Raw genomic sequence first — 17,984 nt, forward strand, 5'->3', positions numbered from 1 at the left:
ATCTCCTGAGCATGCTTAAAAGAATGATGCCAGCACAAAACCAGAACTAAATGTCCAAGTTTTGAAAGAAGAAAAGGTTACAAAGGTCATTTCCCTCAAACAGTAGACCACGCAGACCTAATGAACACATCCTCTTTAGACCGCTCCATCAAGCCAATAACTTTACAGCCCAGCAGCTATATCCAAGAGAATACTGTACTAAAAACTGTTTTAAATATTTAGTGTGGTCCAAACTATCAAAATTTCTGCCTTGAGGACAAGAACGAAGTCTTGTTTACAGTTTAATCACATTTTAAACACTAAAAATGCAGTTGTAGAGATTACATGAGCAGACAGCTGGATGTGAAGTTAGCAAATAAAAGCTCCATGGTGGAAAAAATACTACTGCTACTGTGGGAATGTTACCCAGTGAACAAAGATGAGTACCATTTATTCTGCAGCTGCATGCCACCCTGTCAGTTAACTCTAAACATACAAATAAAGATTTGCCAGGCGTGTTTGAAGTGCAACAAACAATCAGGACTAGTGATTCTTCTAGCTTTCTCTCTCTAGCCTCCAGACCTCATTGAATTGTTTGTGAAATATTTGAAAAGGGCAAAAAGAAAAACACGCTCTAACATCATGAGACACAATCAGGTTCCACAACAGGGTTCAAAAGAATTGATTCTTAAATCCTGCAAACATGTATGGAATCAATGCGAGTCAGACTGCAGTGGTGCACAGCTGCATGGCGGCAGGGAGAGAAAGGATGAAACAAATACTGAACAGTAAATTGAAAGGGGACACTATAACTGGTTCAGTCAGAGACACTGTACGTCAATGAATTCTCTGTTATATGCAAAGGGCTATAGGGTTAGTTTTGTCAGAAAAGGCTCTGCGCTTTTAAAGAATCTGTAGATTCTGCTGGGACAACTTGTTCCAAGTAACATATGCATATTAAATAGTAGTTTAATCAGAACTACCCAAAGCTTCGGGACATAAAGAGGAGCTTGGGTTCATCAGCACAATGATAGTAAGAAGAGTTGTATAAGCCATGTTTCACACCTGTATGAATGTGATTGTCAACTGATAGCCAAGCAGCTGATGAATGTGCCACTGACAAACAAGCATGAATGGAGGCACTGATGCAAATTAGCCGATCCAAGTTCGACGCTGGTGCTCTGCCTGAGCGAAATGCTGCTTTTTCAAGTCCTATCATCACAGGAGCAGATATGCATTTAAGCCGAGCGGGAACCAGCTGCGATGTCGCCCATCGGTTTGTGGACTACCGCTTTGAAGCCTCGAGTTTAGCATTATGGGGGCCACCATCCTGATCTTTAACAACCAGAGCATGTGCAGTACCAACAAGAGCGCAGAGCTAGCAGGTGACGTACTCCCACTTGGGCGACACTTTGTTTTGGCTCATCTGTTCAGTGGGAAATAATGGCGGCCTGCCTGGCTACAAAGTTTCTCTCTTTACAACTATATGGTACACTAAAAAACATTTCAGAAAAAAATTAACAAATAGGCAATGTAGTAACAGTATATTGATCCAGATTTGATCATCATCTAGTCTGACAATTTGATCTGAGTTTGACTATTAAATATGCCTTTTATGATTAAAGCCAAAGGATACACGTTTTAAATATAACAGTGTGCAGAACAATGGCTGGCACAGCACAACCAACCTGCTCACCTCGAATGCCTGTCTCGAGATTGGAGACAGACAAAACAAATGCAGGATGATTACAGATAAAAGCCAATAAAAAAAAAAGTTGGCATTTTTAACAGCAGATTTACAAGTGATTCCTGAGCAGATTCCCAGCCGATGCAAACTGCTCTAATTGACTGCGGTCTCTGATTATTTCAGGCAATCACCTTCTTGCAGAATCAAGATGTGTCAATGTCTGGTCAGAATAATGTTATATTAATCTTGACAGTTCATATCTGCTTGCCAAAACCTGCTCCCTAAAGTCCTTCAAGCCTGCAATTAAAAACATCATGTTACTAATTGATGAACACGCTCTTAGAGAACAGCCTGCATTGAATTAAACATGTGGGGTTTATTTTTCATTCCAGGAGTGTTGTGAATCATGTTTGTTAGACCTACAAGCAGATGTACTGCAATTTGCATCCGGGATGTAAATTTCCTCCCTGTTAAGTAGGTTGGGCAAAGGCGACACACGGGTATAGGAAGGAAGAGAGATTGATCTTCTTCAGGGGTGTAAGGAGGAGAGAAAGTAGGAGAGACAGAGGACAGACACAGACGAGACAGCGAGTGGAGATAGTATATCAAACGATTGCCAATTGCACCATGATTACAGATGGGGTCTTGGCTCTACTGTCACTGTGCCCCTGATGCCCTGTGATTGCAGCCTCTACAGGCAGCCTCTCAGGGACTCTGACGCCAGTCTGTGTGCCAGTGGACAGAGATGCCAGTTCACAGCCAGCAGCAGATGTGCTGACAGAAAGCTGATATACCCACCTGAATGTCATACAAGATGAAAATTAATACTGTAAGCATAATTAGATAAAATACAGTTTCCGCCTCAAAACAGTAACCTGATGTAGTTTAGCCAGACTGACAGTGCATAACTCAAACATGAGCTTCATGCACTGCCTTAATCGTATGTTTGGAGAAGCAGAGAGGGGCTGAAACTAAGCAGTTTACTGTTGTGAGCAGAGCCAGCAACAAAAAAATGGTATTTTAGTCACTTAAACTGAATTAGATTGATTTTAGTTGGACATTTTTAATTGTATGCCATATTTAGAATATAGTCTTTATAGTCTTTTATAGTCTTTTCTGATGGGAAACCGCTGTTATACATGCTAAATATCACCCTCCCCAAACCAACCAAACTCCATGGGCAAAATCAATAATTTAATGTTGCAGACAATGGGAGCTGCCGGTCTCCCACTGCCTTGATCTGTTACTGTCTTTGTGCAACTGTGTGGTTTCGGTGTTTTAACAGGTTAGTTGAGAATTACCAATGTCACAAAACCTACAATCACAATAACAGACTGAGGCAGTGGTAGACCAGTAGCTCTCGTGTTCTGCAAGGTAAAATGTCTGATTTCACCTGAAGTTTGGTTGGTCTGGAGAGAGCAGTATTTGGCTTATATAACAGCATTTTCCCATCAGAAAAGTCTCTCTGATGGAAAATAAAGCAGCAAAAATATTCTAAATATAGCACTGAATTAAACTGATATGGAGTTTTTTAAAGTGGACCTTTTCCAAGTGGCTAAAATACATTTTGTTGCTGACCCTGTCCACAGCAGTACTTTGATTGCTTCCACACTGGTACTGCTTTCTGCCTCTCCAAACTGGGAGCATGCCGACCGACATCACTGACTAATGATAAGTACCTCATGCAAGCCCACTTAATAATCCAAACTATGCTTTTAAAAAGTGTCTATTACCAATACTTCTATATTAAAAATGGATCAAATGATTATGGGTATGTGAAAGGTGTCAGTGGTGGTGAATTATCAGTGATTATCACCCTCTACAGTTCCACTAAGCTTTCAAGCTTGTTCTTTTTGTTTTCCTGTTTTGATTCACTTTCCTTGCCTGCCTTGCAAATCCCAAAGAAGTAATTCCCATTTACCTCATGGAGCTTGTTTCAACTACATCAAAACATCAGAAAGAAAAGTTTTGTTTGTTTGTTTTTTTGTTTTTTTTTTTTGGTTTTTTTTTAATTCAGTGCATTGTTTTTAGCTCATAATAGGTCACCTAACACTCCACACCATTACGCTGTATTTTCATTAAACCCATTTTATATTGAAGGTGAGAAAAGTTTATCTTAATCTGGTTTTGACATTTTGAATTATATTACCCGTAGATGCTATTAATTCAGATATTTTCCTAGACAATATCTTTGTAAATCAAGTATTAAAAAAAGCCATACAGCAGTCCACTTTTGAAGTAATTGTTTGTTATTCGAGTCAAAAATTCTCATGGCATTTTCTTGATGATTTGCAATCTGCCATAGAAGGATTTGCTGCCACTTCAGCTTTATGTTCCACTCTCTTCTCTCCTCTCTTCTACTATTTACTCTCCTCATTCTGCAGCATCATTTCCTCCCTCTTCCATCCCAGCCCTCCTAACTACCATCTACCCACAGCCTCCAGTCACGAGTTGACCCATATAAGGTTCATGGAAAGTCCACCAAGGACTCACATGGATTCTGTCTTTATCATGGTACATTTCTTAACCACATTTTAACCTGTTACAAAAAAATACCACATCTTCTGTAAACTTGTGCATGCAGTACTCAGATTTACAAACATATGATATGGTATGGTTTGTGTCACTATACCGGCGTACGCACACATGCATACACACATGCATAACCATACTAGTAATGGCCTTTCCTGTAATTATAGTCATTTGTCAAAAGCACACCTTGATTTATGGTCAAATTAAAAATACACCGGAAAAGAAGCTGCAGGTCCTGGTGACTCCAGCTACCGAGGGTGATTAATGCTACACCATTACAGGCGCAAGAGTGGCATGATCAGGATATGCGTCGTGCCGTGCAGACAGAAGGGAGGGAGAACATCAATCCATGCATCCGCGCGTCCGCAGCCTTTAGATGACAGAGTGTCTGTAGGTAGGTACCTGGGGTGGCAGAGAGTGGAGCCTGGGTATGTTGAGGGTAGTGTAGGGCACGTTATATCACCAAAATTAGTAAGTAGGGCAACAATGTGTGGGACACAGCTGCTCTTAACTCAGACTGTTTATAGCCAAGCTATGCAGGGAATCTCCTTTAGAACTGACTTTTTGCTTCAGTTTATGTAAATGCCAGAAGATAAAAATACATTTGGCTACAAGCCCAGAAAACAGTGGTATTCTACTGAGCGACACAAATAAACTGACGGACTTGCTCTTACTATGCTTCATGATCAATATAATGTCTTTATTCCTGCTCTATACTGGAGAGTATCTGATTTCTGTTTGATTAAAACAGGGGTATTCAAAGTCTGAGACTATGGGACTCCCATCAGACAAAGCTTGGAAAAAGGCGAGATTGCCTAATACTGCTGTTTTATTAAACTTCAGACTTCTAGGCATTTATTAGTTTCTCTGTGGGAAGAAAAGGGAAATTTCTCAATACTGCATCTCTGAATTGTCTTTAACTGAATCACAGCAATTTATACAGCTTTACACCAAAATGAAAGTGCATATGCAGCTCTTTAAAACTCTGCTAAACCCGCAAAAATAGGTGATTAGCTATTTTTTTCCCCATTGACAGGAGACAAGTTTGTTTTTGTTGTTGTTGTTGTTTTCCTCTGTCTGCTGGAATACCTCACGTGTAGAAGAGCAGAGAAAAAGGCATTTTTAAAAGTTCAGCTTTGAGTACTTATGTCACTAACTGAATCACTGTGGTTTGAAATTTCTCTTCTATTGCTGTTTGCATTACAGGTATCTGCTTTATTTTACTGCTTCACTTTCAGCAGGATAGGAGTTGTGTTAAATTTACTGCTGATTTCCTGATTTTACTGCTTCACAATAAAAGCTTTTAGAGAACAAAATATAGGGGTATTTCAAGAATTTAGAGGATGTTTTTTCACTGTTAGAGCTACTCTGAGTTACTCTGAGCCGAGGCAAGCCGCACATGTATATAAAAAAGGAGGCAACAGGTCTTCATCACCTCACTACAGATCGGCGCTGGAGCTGATACCCATGACCACTGCAGAGTCATTTGACCCTGGATTGAATGTCGACTGAGCCTTTTTCCACGAAACAGAAAAGCGAGATATTAGTGGATGTTTGAGGGTTTTTTTCCCAGTGTAAAATGAGCTTTAGATTATTCTATGTGACTCCTTTTCACAACAAATGCAATAGCAAACATATTTTTTTCATTTCTATTCACTGAATCTCCCATGAAATTGTTTGCAGCTCCCCTGGGGAGGCCAGCCTACCACTTTGAAAACCACCGCTCTAAAGTGGCAATGGTGAAGTAATGAGGTACTCATGAGGCGACAGTGACAAGTGTTGAAGGAATGTGCTGTCCAACATAATGCAGTGTGTAACACATTTATTGGCCTGACTGCAAAAGAAAAAGACTGTGTCTGCACGAGCAACAGACACATTTGAATGAAGTGCAGCTGAGGTAGTACACAACCTTTAAAGCAGCCAATAAATCACAAAACTCATCTTTCATATGCTGCATGATGGAGTACTTGATGAAAGATAAATAAGTGTGTGTATTGCGTGTGTGTGTGTGTGTGTGTGTTTGTGGTGTAACAATTTCCCTCAGCAACATTATTGTGCACTCTGAGCAAGAAGGACAGCAAACTTTATCACCTAAACTTAGAAAGCAGGGGTGAGTAGGAGAGAAGCAAAAAATAAAACAGATGAGAGAGCTGTTCCATTTGTTCAATTTATCTAAAACTACTAGGCTATATCAGAATTCAAGTACTTTTAAATTGCCTCGATGATAAAGTTGGAGGGAAACACAAGCGAGAGACAAGGATTGTGCCAGCATGGAGGTCTGTGGAGCTCAATGCAGTTAATATGCCTCGGGCCCTGTGCCAGCCAGGAGAGCGCCATGTCCGCAGACCGCTGCCGAACATGAAGAGGAAGTCTTAATGCTCATAATGCCAAGCCCGGAGAGGACCTCATCCTTCAGGTGCATTTTTTAGGAGTCGAATGTTAAGGAATGCTTAATTAAGGGATGGTATAGAGAGTGCTAAAGGCTACCATGCTTTTAGGAGTAATCATGTTTGGTGGTGGGATTGGAGAAAAGCCTCACAGAGCCATGGTCTTGCTCTGCAGGGTACAGATAAGGTGGCTCTCCTCATTTCTTCTCCACATTTTATTGGCTGTCAGCATGCTATGCCCTATAGCTCCCAAGCACACCATAAAATCAAAACCCCCGTTTCCTCCTAAGGTTAGCATAAATTAACAGAACATGTCTTCTTATGATGGCCTGATGCAGAAAAAGGCCTATAAGAAATACTGCACATTATCAGTGATGCTGGAACACAGTCGCAGCATTACTGATATCATGAAGTACCATTATTTCCGACAGCCTGACAGAAAACCGCATCAACTTCGCTGCCACCTCTGAGAAGGCAGCAGCAAGGCAAGAAACAAACAGCTTGCAAAACTAAGGTGAGCTATAACACCATCTCAAAATCAATACGTCTCATTGCTGTATTTCTCTGCGTTATGGCAGGACTCACTGAGAGAAAAGAGCGAAGAAAAGTAACTTTTCAGGACTGAGAAGCTAATTTATCCTCCAGTAAATGTCATTCACTGCCTGGCCCACCTAATGCGCCTTGACCCTGTGGAGACATTGTCTGGTATTTGGAACAATCTTAAAAAAATATGACACTTATTTATAAAATGTATGAAGGTGAAGCCTACATTCGAATTCCTCCTGCAATCTTGAGGCATGGTCCATTAGAGAAATACTACATCCACAGAATTTTCCCATGGCGACGGTGGTAAAGGATCAATTCAGTTGTGCGTAGATATTTCATAAATTGGTATCCATTTTTCATTTTGTTCATTATTCAGCAGAAATGACATACCTTACCATCAGGTCAAATATCTCTTGCACCCGACTAAACTCAGCTCCTTGGCAAAAAAGCAATTTCCAGGTTTTTCTATTAAGCCTTTTATATTTTGGAATTAATTTCTGCTTTGTTCTGGATGGTTTTCAAATTGAGTTGTAGGCTGCAGGCAATGGGAGGTTAATTGTGAAACATTTTAATCTAGCAGTGCAGATCTACAGATTTTTAGTTCAAGTGTCCTTTAAGTCAGTGCATCCGGATACATGGATGAAACCGATTTTACATGACAAATGTTGACAGTTTCAATGATTGAAAAATGACACAATCTGGTAGAGTTACAGATGGGGCAAACAATTTTCTATTAAGGCAATGCATCTAAGGCCCAGTTCAAACCTGGCATTAACATGCATCCTGGTGATACCTCTCTGAAGGTGGTGCAGACGGCGCAGGTAAAACATGAGGCTTGTGTAGGCTGATATACAGTGTTGTTGAGCTAAAATGACAGGAACGGACAGTCAAATCTTCGTATTGAACAGCCAAATAAAACAGTAAATGGACATTCATACTACTAAATAGCCCTAGTGTTTGTTTGTATAAAGTGTATAAGTGAGCTCTGATCACTGCTGGTCACCTGAGACACATCTGGAGGCGCACTCTCTTGCAAGATGTGAACCCATGTAGTTACAGCTGTCCACTTATGATTGGATCAGCCAGGACACATGTCGATACCAGGTCTGAACAGGGTCTTAGACATGCTTTCTGTGGATGAAAACGTGTTTGTGCATTGGTCTATACACACATAATGTTTGACGAGTCTTCTTAGGTCAAAGGTAAGAAAGAGAGAAATGTGTTCCTCATTGCCATTCTTGACCTACCTTTTCCATTTCCTTTTTACATTTTTATTTTTATACGCATCAATTTTTCATGTTAGCAATGACCAGCTGAGCAAGAGCGGAATAGGTGGAGTGAATAGAGGACAAAGAAAACAAAACCAAGACCCAGCGAGAGGAAATGTGCAGCGGTGATGGAGCGATGGAGAGGGCAGGAGCAGCACCAAGAAATGGGAGAGCCGGAGAAAGAGCGAATGTTTGCACGCTGTATGTGTAAGCGTTTGTTTCTCGGATATGGCCATTAGCTGAGATGGATGTCCTTGAACCCGGGTCTGCGCCAACAGGTATCTCTCGCTAACAGACCGCCCCTCCACTGGTAATTACACAGAGAGGTCTACAGCAGGTGGCACGGGGCTGAGCAGAATTTACATAAATCTGCATGTGTCACTGGGCCTGGCTGCAGCCTCTGGCACTCTGTATGAATCACGCTCACACTCAGCAGACAATTTGTTCAAATTTAACAGAATGGATGGTGGGAAGGTACAAAAGTATCAATGCTCTGCTCTCCCCATACATACGTACTGGTGAACACACCAAACAATTTGTGCTAACAAATGGCTTTCAATTTTACTTTTCTTTGAAATTATACATGTTGCCATACACAAGAGCAGACACATCATGTCCACATACAGTACTGTTATTTCACGTTGATCGCTGTTATGAAGCAACACTTGCATCTGATTGACTCGTACAAGTGTTGTGTATATATATATATATATATATATATATATATATATATATATATATATATATATATATATTATATATCGATCACTCATCTTTCAAGTTGAATGCTGAAATCATGTGCCCTGTTTTGCTTCCTTTGTAGTTTTCTTTCATGTGTTGTTTTTCATCATGCTCTTATTGTTTCTGAGTGTGCCGTTCAGCTTCAGTACCTCCTGTGGCACTGCATTTGTAGAAGTGCTTTGAATCTTTAAGAGACACTCAAAATGATCAAAAACCATATAGCATTTCTGTTCTGCAGCTATAAATCAACACAGTATACAGCATGCAATCCAGCCTCTATCTGTGCGCGCGTCTCAGATTCTTCTTTTAAATCCACTATACGCACACACACATATTTATGCTTCTACTCTGTGCGTGTGTGTGTGTGTGTGTGAGCACAGGCATGCCTATGTTTCTGTCCATAACTTGTGAGCGGTGGGACCCCCCACGGTGAAAGGTGTTTCTGCTGACAGGAGCATATTCAAGGTAATAGAACCACTCTGTCGTCCCGGAGCAGAGCACTAAAGCAGAACTGAGTTCTGTCTCCGACTACACGCGCCGCTGAACCTCCAGATGACAAAATGCCTCACTGGCTGACCGAATCAAAAACAATAAAGCTGAAAAAGAAGAAAAAGAAGATTGAGGGAAAAAAATGCTCAGATTTGTCATATTTTGTCGTTGAAGTAGGAAAGTATGTATTTTCAGTTGGGAAAGCTGTCCGTCAGTGCAGTGCCACTTGCAAAAAGTTTATGCTACCCAACAGAGATAGTCAGCTTGGACCCTGTGTGCCAAATATGGCAGGCGGCCCGCTGAGTATTTTCTAATTTATAATGAAAATAAATAGATTCCCATTGTTTTTCCCAGGATGGAGGGACAGATATGTTGGTTTTGTATGATGGGATGAGTGAACTATGCAGAGGAAACAATTAGCTGAAGCGGAAAAAAGGTTGCGCAGAACACTGTGTAAACTTTCAAAGGTTAACAAAGCATTTCAAACTAAAATGCAGCTGCAATTATTAAATGCAGTAAAATATCTGATTTATTTGTCAATCCTTGTACCAAGTTAATAAGGCAAGTTAAAAAGTCAGATACTTTGAAAGTAAGAATTTAGAAAGATATGCTATGGTCCTTTTAATGTTTATTTTAGTGTTTACATGGCCCCTGTCCTCCTGTCATTTTCCAAAAGTGGACCCCAAACAAAGAAAGTTGAATATCCCCCTATAAGAACACCTCTACAAGTACTGTGTGACACTCCAGTTCTAAAACAAGTGTGTTTTACCTGTGTATATCGATGTAACACATTATGTGCATGTCACTGAAGCAGTTAATGAAATTCTACCAATGTAGCCTCATAATATAGACTGAAACATAATGGGATGATGAAATAAATAAAGAAGCGGCTGAATAATGAGAGGAATGAAAACAAGTTCCACAATAAATGACAGACTGCATTAAGAACCTATAAATTATTCCCGTTTTCATTTACATATTTCCATTGTATTTCATCATATTGTACAAATAAAACAACAAGTCAGTGCGAAAGCCAATGAATTATTGAGCAAATGAATTAGTGAAAACTTCCTCAGCTTTGTAGAAAAGCTGCCATTAGCCGGCTGCACCTTGTCGATCTCTGTGGAGAGACAGACCTGCCTGCAGCCATAACTTACAACCCCAGAGAAGCAGACTGCTAGCTAGGAGACATTATTGCTGATCTCTGTGGAGACGGAGCGGAGCTGTGTAGGTAGGCACTGCCGCAGGGTCCCACAGGAGCCGACTGGACCAATAAGTTGTGGCAGCAATATGGAGTTGAGAGTTGAAAAGTCTGCGGGGAATCGGGAGTGGCCGCTGCAGTAACAAAAGGGTGATGAGGCTGCCTCCCGACTGGCTCAGAGATGGAACCGAGACTCCGTGGGAACGACCACCCTGCAGTGAACCCAGGGACCTTCCTCTCAACTCGCTCTCAAATCTTTCATGTTTTGATTATGTACCTGCTGAGACCAAATTCATGCATAAAAAGGAAAATACCGACTGACTGAGTTCTCGGGAAGGTTAAGTTGACTCGAGCGTGCTGGTAACTGGTGTACTGAGACTGAGCAGCTCCAGCAAAACAGTCGTGAGGCACAGACACATGCATATGAGTGCACAGCACGCATACGGTTATCTGAGCAGCCAAAAGCTGTCTTCAGGGGGGAAACAAAAGAAGAAGAAAAAAAAAAAAGACTTTTGTAAATATCATCCAATCAAGGAGAATAATTCATTTGCAGACATGAATTATGTTGTTGTTATTGTTGTTGTTGTGATGGTTCTTTCTCCTGGTTGTAGCAAGAATTCACATGAATTCTAATGAACGAAAAGAACAAAACAGCCCCCACACACATACACACAGACACAAAGACACACAGAGACCATCACCTTGACCTGGAGGGAGCCTTAGTTTGCTCTGCTAAGTTCCCCTATTCAGATCCTCAGGAACAAGACATGCTTTTTATGTGTTGGTGCACTGTCACATGGAGACTTGTGTCGTTCAGTGACAGAAATTAAAGAGATAGTTTGGATTATTGTAAGTGACTGATCCACAATCTGTGTATTAGCTACAGTAGATGCCAGTCAGTATGCCCCCAGTGTGGAGGAGCAGAGCTGTGGATGGGGGTCAGCAACAAAATTAATTTTAGTCACTTAAAAAAGGGTCCACCCAAGAAAATCAATATGAGATTAAGTGCACACTATTTTTAGAATATGTTCACTGCTTTACTTTGCTGTCAGACAGTCTTTCCTACAGGAAACAGCTGTTATAGAAGCGAGATATTGCTATCTCCAAACCAACCAAACGCCATGAGCAAAATCAGTCATTTTACCACACAGAACTCAAGGGTTATGGGGCTACTATTTTCTCAGTCTGTTAGTTCATTTGTGTTATTGTGTGACTTCAGTGTTTTAAAAGGGTAGTTTGAATTCACAGAATTCACAAAAATAACACAAACGATCTAACAGACTGCAGCAGCTGAAGGCCAGCAGTTCTCATTGTTCTACAAGGTAAAATGACTGATTTCGCCAGTGGAGTTTGGTTGGTTTGTAAAGAATGATATTGAGCTTATATAGTCAGTTTCCCATCAGAAAATGCGGTCTGATGGCAAAGCAAAGCCATGAATGAATATTATAAATATAGTGTACACTTTAACTAATGTTGACTTTTTTTAGGTGGACCTTTGTGTCTAAAATACCTTTTGTTGCTGACCCTGACCCTGTTGCCTCTCCCTACATCAACGAATATGAGCTATCCCTTTAAGAGAGAAAGAGAGAGACAGAACAACAATGGAAACTTCAAAGTAAAGCAGAAAACCTTTTCTGTCCATTTTTACTGACCTTGTAGAAGTGGCTGGCCTTTCTGGAAAGGTTCACTGTACGCCACCTGGTAGTGTTTGACCTGGAAGCCAGGTACACAGCCCTCATGGCCTCCATCCTCTTGGCCACCCACACGGGCAACCTGCAACACACAGAACAAAAGAGAGGTCAGAATAATACACATGAACACATGGTTTCTGTGGAGATAAACCTGACAGACCCAAGCTGCAGGACATAATAACTAAATAAATATGTTTCTCTTTAAAAGACCTAATCCCTGTTAATCCAAATAAACAACATAAGGCTGGAGCAGATAAATATGCAATGACAAAGAAAAATCAATATTCCTACCAGAAAAAGGTTCTCAGCTACTGAAAGTACTCTACTGATTCAGCATTGTACTTTTGTAACACTGGACTCACGATAGGCAGGTATTTTTTTCAATAAAAAGGGATTAAAATAGCTTCACCAGAACCAAAGACATGGTTTTTATTTTTTATTACACAAATTCATCCTCCATGTCAAACCCTAGCTCTTCTCTTAACCACAGTGGAGCCCGAGTTTGTTATGCCTGAAGTGAATAATGTAGCCTCAAGCTGCTAATGTCATGGCTGAGATGAGGAGAAGCAACAGAAGTCTGGTAAACTCACTTCTTTTTAACTTCACATCCTCATTTTTTTTTTTTTTTCATTTTGGAAATTCATAGTTTCTATAGCACCAACTGATGCTGACTCAAGTGACACCACTTGAGGCAATTCATGAAATGCTGCACGGCCCCCTGCTGGAGCCGCCTTATACAACTTTTTTTAAAGACACGCAGTAGCACTGACTGAGAACTGTAAACAGATTTTGATGTGAAAATTCACAGCATTTCCCCTTTAAATCAAGTTACCGGTCTCATTTTCACTGCTTTTTGGTGTATTGAGGTGATAGCATGGGATACTTGAGGGCTTAACCACCAGAATGTTTGTTTTATAGTTTTGAAGTTCTGAAAGAGTAACTTCACTTCGAAGTTACACATTTAGCTTCAGAACTGGGCTTAATAACCAAAAGTTAACATTTCCACCACTTTGCTGTAGTTTTTTGAGGACAGTGCCCACAGACACACAATGTAAGGCTGTAAGGTTGCCAAAGATTTTTAGTACTTTTTCTCGGGTCTGCATGGCAGGGGGTGTTGCACAATGTACAAAGTCCCCTGAGGTTCACAGGAACACATCAGTTTGTTTGGTTTAAAGCACTTGACAATACACCATTTTCTAGATGAATTACCAATGTTTTGTCATATTTCTAGTTGATTTAATTAAATGAATCTTTCTTTTGAGTTACCTGACTACTGAGTTCAACTTCCTGGTCTGGCAAAGGTAGGGCAGAGGGCGGAGCCTTGTTTTATGCTGTGGGTCCAACCACGGACTATACCAAGAGCTCTGACATCACGGGGGGGATTATGCTTTCATTTACCCATTTTACTCCAGACAAAAAAAAATCACCATCACCCTAACATCTGACTTTTGTCTTCAGTGGGAAAGGACACAACTGGCTTTCACTCTCAGGTCAAATGTCCCTCTCATGTCTCATTCTGTTAAGTCTACTAGTTGCATAAATATCTTTTTTTATTAGCATTATTTTTCAGTAGAGTTATGTTCTGTTGACTTTTTTTGAAGACCATATACTGTCACTTTAGTTGTGTTATTTGAACTTGAACGAGTTGCTCGTGCCTTGCCTGCTTAGTGCATGACATACAGTGTCTAGTTTTTCTTATGTTCATAATTAAAAGTTTTTTATATAAATGTAGTGTGGTGATGTGGTATGGATCAGACTTATGCTCACGTTAAATCAACTATGACTTTTATTCAGTAGTGTTCAGTAGCTTTTTTATTTTCTCTTAACATTGTAATGCAAAGGTCAAGATGAAATGTGTTTGTTATTTATAATTCAAATTAAAACACAGTAAAAACTCTGCAGCGTTGCCTTCCATGACTTTTCATTGACCCATTTTCTCTGCAAATCACATTTATTCAATTTAAAAATTATGCAGGAAAAAAAAAGCACTTTAACCCCTCTTTTGAAAAACAACCTGCTTTAAAGGGTGGGTGTTCCCATGGAAACGGACTTTAAAGTGTGGTGCCTTAACTAAATCTCAGAGAGAGCAAACATACCCGCAGTAGGAGGCGATACACAGCAGAGCAAAAATAACAATTCCTGCTGTATGTATATGTGATGTATTAATTCAATGATATGTGCCTCATGCTGTTTCTTTCACATTATTGTTTTTATTTACCATTTCATGTTGTTTTATTTTCAACAGTGACCCATTTACAAATGCAGCAGAGCTATGGACTCTGTTATTTATGTTCAAGAAAACTAAAACTCATTAAAGAATCAACTCCTGTGCAAGCTCTCACAAATTTATGATGCTTTTTCACATATTTGCAATGGCAAGGTTGAGGTGGCAAAAACAGTAAGAATGACTGTGTGCCCTGTGATAAATTCTCAAGATAATTTGCAATACATTACATTTTCTTCAAATTTAAAAGCTTGTAGTGTCTCAGGGTTAAATATTTTGTGAACGCTCAGATGAAATTCTAGGCTGAAACTTCAGACCTGTGCAGAGATGCAGGTTTTGGATCATAGGTATGAGTCACTACTCAGACAGAAAAAAAAGCAGAGTATGTGCTGCAATTACTTGTTAAAACACGAGGCCATGACAGCATGTTGGTGAAGCTTTGGTCTCTACTGCCATGCTTTCAAAAAAGAGCACCATTTTGTATTTTATTGTGACAGTTGCCAAATAAACAGTAAACCTTGTTAATATCACAAAGTGATCTAAAAGGAATTGTGCTTGCTTGCATTCGATTGGCCAACTTGCTGAGTGACATCACTTGCAGCTGTGCAGAAGTTGAACCACGTGTGTGATCCTGTGTTATGCTATTGTATCCAGTAGATCTGGTCTTATCCCAACTTATCAGATACTGATGTTTACAATACCAGTGTTCAAATGTAGAAAAATAAATAAATAATTGATTGTTAGCTTTTTCATTGGTTAAGGAAAATGCACAAAATTTAAAACTTTGAGAGTGACCACTGAGAATCTGCTATTGATAATGAATTAAATATCACCAGTTAAAAGTAACTACTACCTAGGAGTTTTTTTAGAAGAACACTTTGTACTTTTACCTTACCTTTAAGTATTAAGTTCTTCTATCACCAGTACTTTTACTTGTAATTGAATAATGTTTTAGTAATGTACAGTGAGAGTACTTATAATTGACTATAGATTTTCAATACTATGCTCTAAGTGTTAACACCTTCTGGCAGCGTCTCATACAGCCAGAGGTATGTGTGCCTTCAGCATGACTTTCAGCATGAGACGCCAAGGTGACAAAACGACAGTATCGCGTTCAGATGAGAACGGGTTAAGCAGAGAGGACGTGGGCTCTTCTAGAATGATGAGTGGTGCTGCGTCAATCCTTCTCACAGCGATGTGGGTGGTTTTGCTTTAACACAAGCCTCTTGACTGCCCGTCACTCCTGGCCGGAACGATGGTACAGAAGTTTCTGAGGAGAGCATCCCCCTCTCCTGATGTCACCGGACAGGGGTCGAGAAATAAGTAACCTCACTCTCTTTATGTATTGGCAACAGCTACTATTTGGCATCATTATATAATTTAAAGGACCACTTTGGGAGCAATATTGCGTGCGTTGCAAAAATTGACAGAAATGCAGCCGATCCTGCGGCTCTGAATCAGAGAAGCTTGATGATTTTAGCAACAGACCCAAATGATTTTCTGGAAACACCCCCGTCCCTACAGTATGTAGGTCAGATTTGCATTGTGTGCTGAGAAACGATCAGTAAAACACTACAAGGAAGCAGAGACAGAGGTGAAGGGACCAACTGATCATTAATAATGCCACCAGCATTGTGAGACGGTATCCATATTGGACTGAAATCAGACTGGACTAGACCACTATAGAGCAGGGAAAGATGGGGGAGGTGATAGATTGCAGGACTTAATGCCTCAGTAGGTAAAGTGGTCACAGTCACCTTCTTGCCCCCCTTTGGTAATCCTTTAGTGATTGTTTAAAATGTCATGTTATTATGCGTAAATTCTGCATTTTAATTGTTAGAACATAATTTAAGAAACAGGAAAGTTCATTGCATTTTTGCTAAATATTCCAGAGATGATCTGGTAATTTGCTGCCTTATTCTGACACATAGGATCTGTAATTACACGCACAGTATACAGTATGGCATACGTAATATGCATCTGCCAAAATGAGCCATCTGTCACAATGTCAACCACCTGCTCATCCTAATACCTCTTGACCCCGCCTTTACTAACTCCCTCAGAGACATCAACAGCGCTTTGATGAGGAAAATGATAATTAGATACAGTCCGTCATACAGTATCTAGCCTGTATATAGCATGCTTACATCTTCCTCTGATCTTACTGATACAAGTGCAGTGGTGTTGGGCATTAGTCACTGAAAATATTACAGTGAAAGTAAGAAACTAAGTATCATTTCCGTCGAGACAAGAGGAAATAATGTTTGAAAGAATATTACAGAGATCAATATGGGACTCATCAGTTACTCGCAGCACCAAGTGTTTCTCATCACAAGAGCAGTGCAAAAAATCACTCAAAACTGTCTTCTCTGTCAACGGGCTGTTTCACTGAATGACAAAGGAGGCAGCATTAAAGTGAAACTTTGCTAAAGCCCATTCATTTCACTTGTCTATCATTACATGACATAATACATAAAGAAAAAAAGACAAAACAGTGTACATTTTTTTTACTTCCCCAATAAGCAAATGACAGTAAAAGAATAGATGCGTGGCTTCAGCCCAATGGCAAAGAGGACGAAAATGACATGTACTTTTATGGCAGAAACAAAAAAACACATGTTTATTAATGATGTTACTGACTGAATGACGTGTGCTGATTTTTTGCCTGTAGATTGAAGTGAATCAGAAGAGTGATGCTGTAAAAAATAAAAAGGTTCTTACTGTGAAAAATATAACCCTGCCATAAAATAGCTGCTCTTTAGAATGAAGTTTAGTTTAATAGTTTGTCCACTCGAAAGACTGCAGGGAGCAGAGGGTATTTTAATGTCAATAATTCACATAAATTGAGCTGACTTCTCTTCTAACAATGAACCTTGTAAACAGCATAAAGTGATGTGGGACGTGGAGCTAAAACCGACCGGATTTCTGCTTCTCTCAGCTCATAGTAAAAAGGTATTAAGCACAAACAGCAAATAAAATAGAGACAGTGGTTTCACTTTGCACACAGATGTAAATAGTTTATAGCAGGGGTATTCAACCTTTTTCAGGCCATGGGCCCCTTAGCTGAGATGGAGCAGGTCCCCCTACTACATGTACTGCATTGAATATTTTCATTCTGCTGATTAGCAGCACTTGTAGCATGGCTAATGTTGGCTGCATTGGCGTCACCCTCTGCACTTTCACCTGTGCTCTCTGAGGTGGAGAGAATGTCACAGTCTCTTCCTCATGAAGATACAAAA

The 17,984-nt window shown here is 40.1% G+C and overlaps 1 protein-coding gene across 1 annotated transcript in view; it reads right to left on the minus strand.

The window, feature by feature from the left end:
- cdh13 (cadherin 13, H-cadherin (heart)) overlaps positions 1–17,984 on the minus strand; it is a 452,332-nt gene that overhangs the window by 304,126 nt on the left and 130,222 nt on the right. Inside the window, exon 2 of the mRNA XM_084734875.1 lies at positions 12,483–12,603. Within this exon, the coding sequence (XP_084591001.1) occupies positions 12,483–12,603 (121 nt within the window). The remainder of the gene's footprint in view (positions 1–12,482; positions 12,604–17,984) is intronic.

This window comes from Lutjanus erythropterus, chromosome 13, assembly GCF_056507025.1.
Source record: "Lutjanus erythropterus isolate fLutEry1 chromosome 13, fLutEry1.hap2, whole genome shotgun sequence".
Classification (NCBI taxonomy): domain Eukaryota; kingdom Metazoa; phylum Chordata; class Actinopteri; order Lutjaniformes; family Lutjanidae; genus Lutjanus; species Lutjanus erythropterus.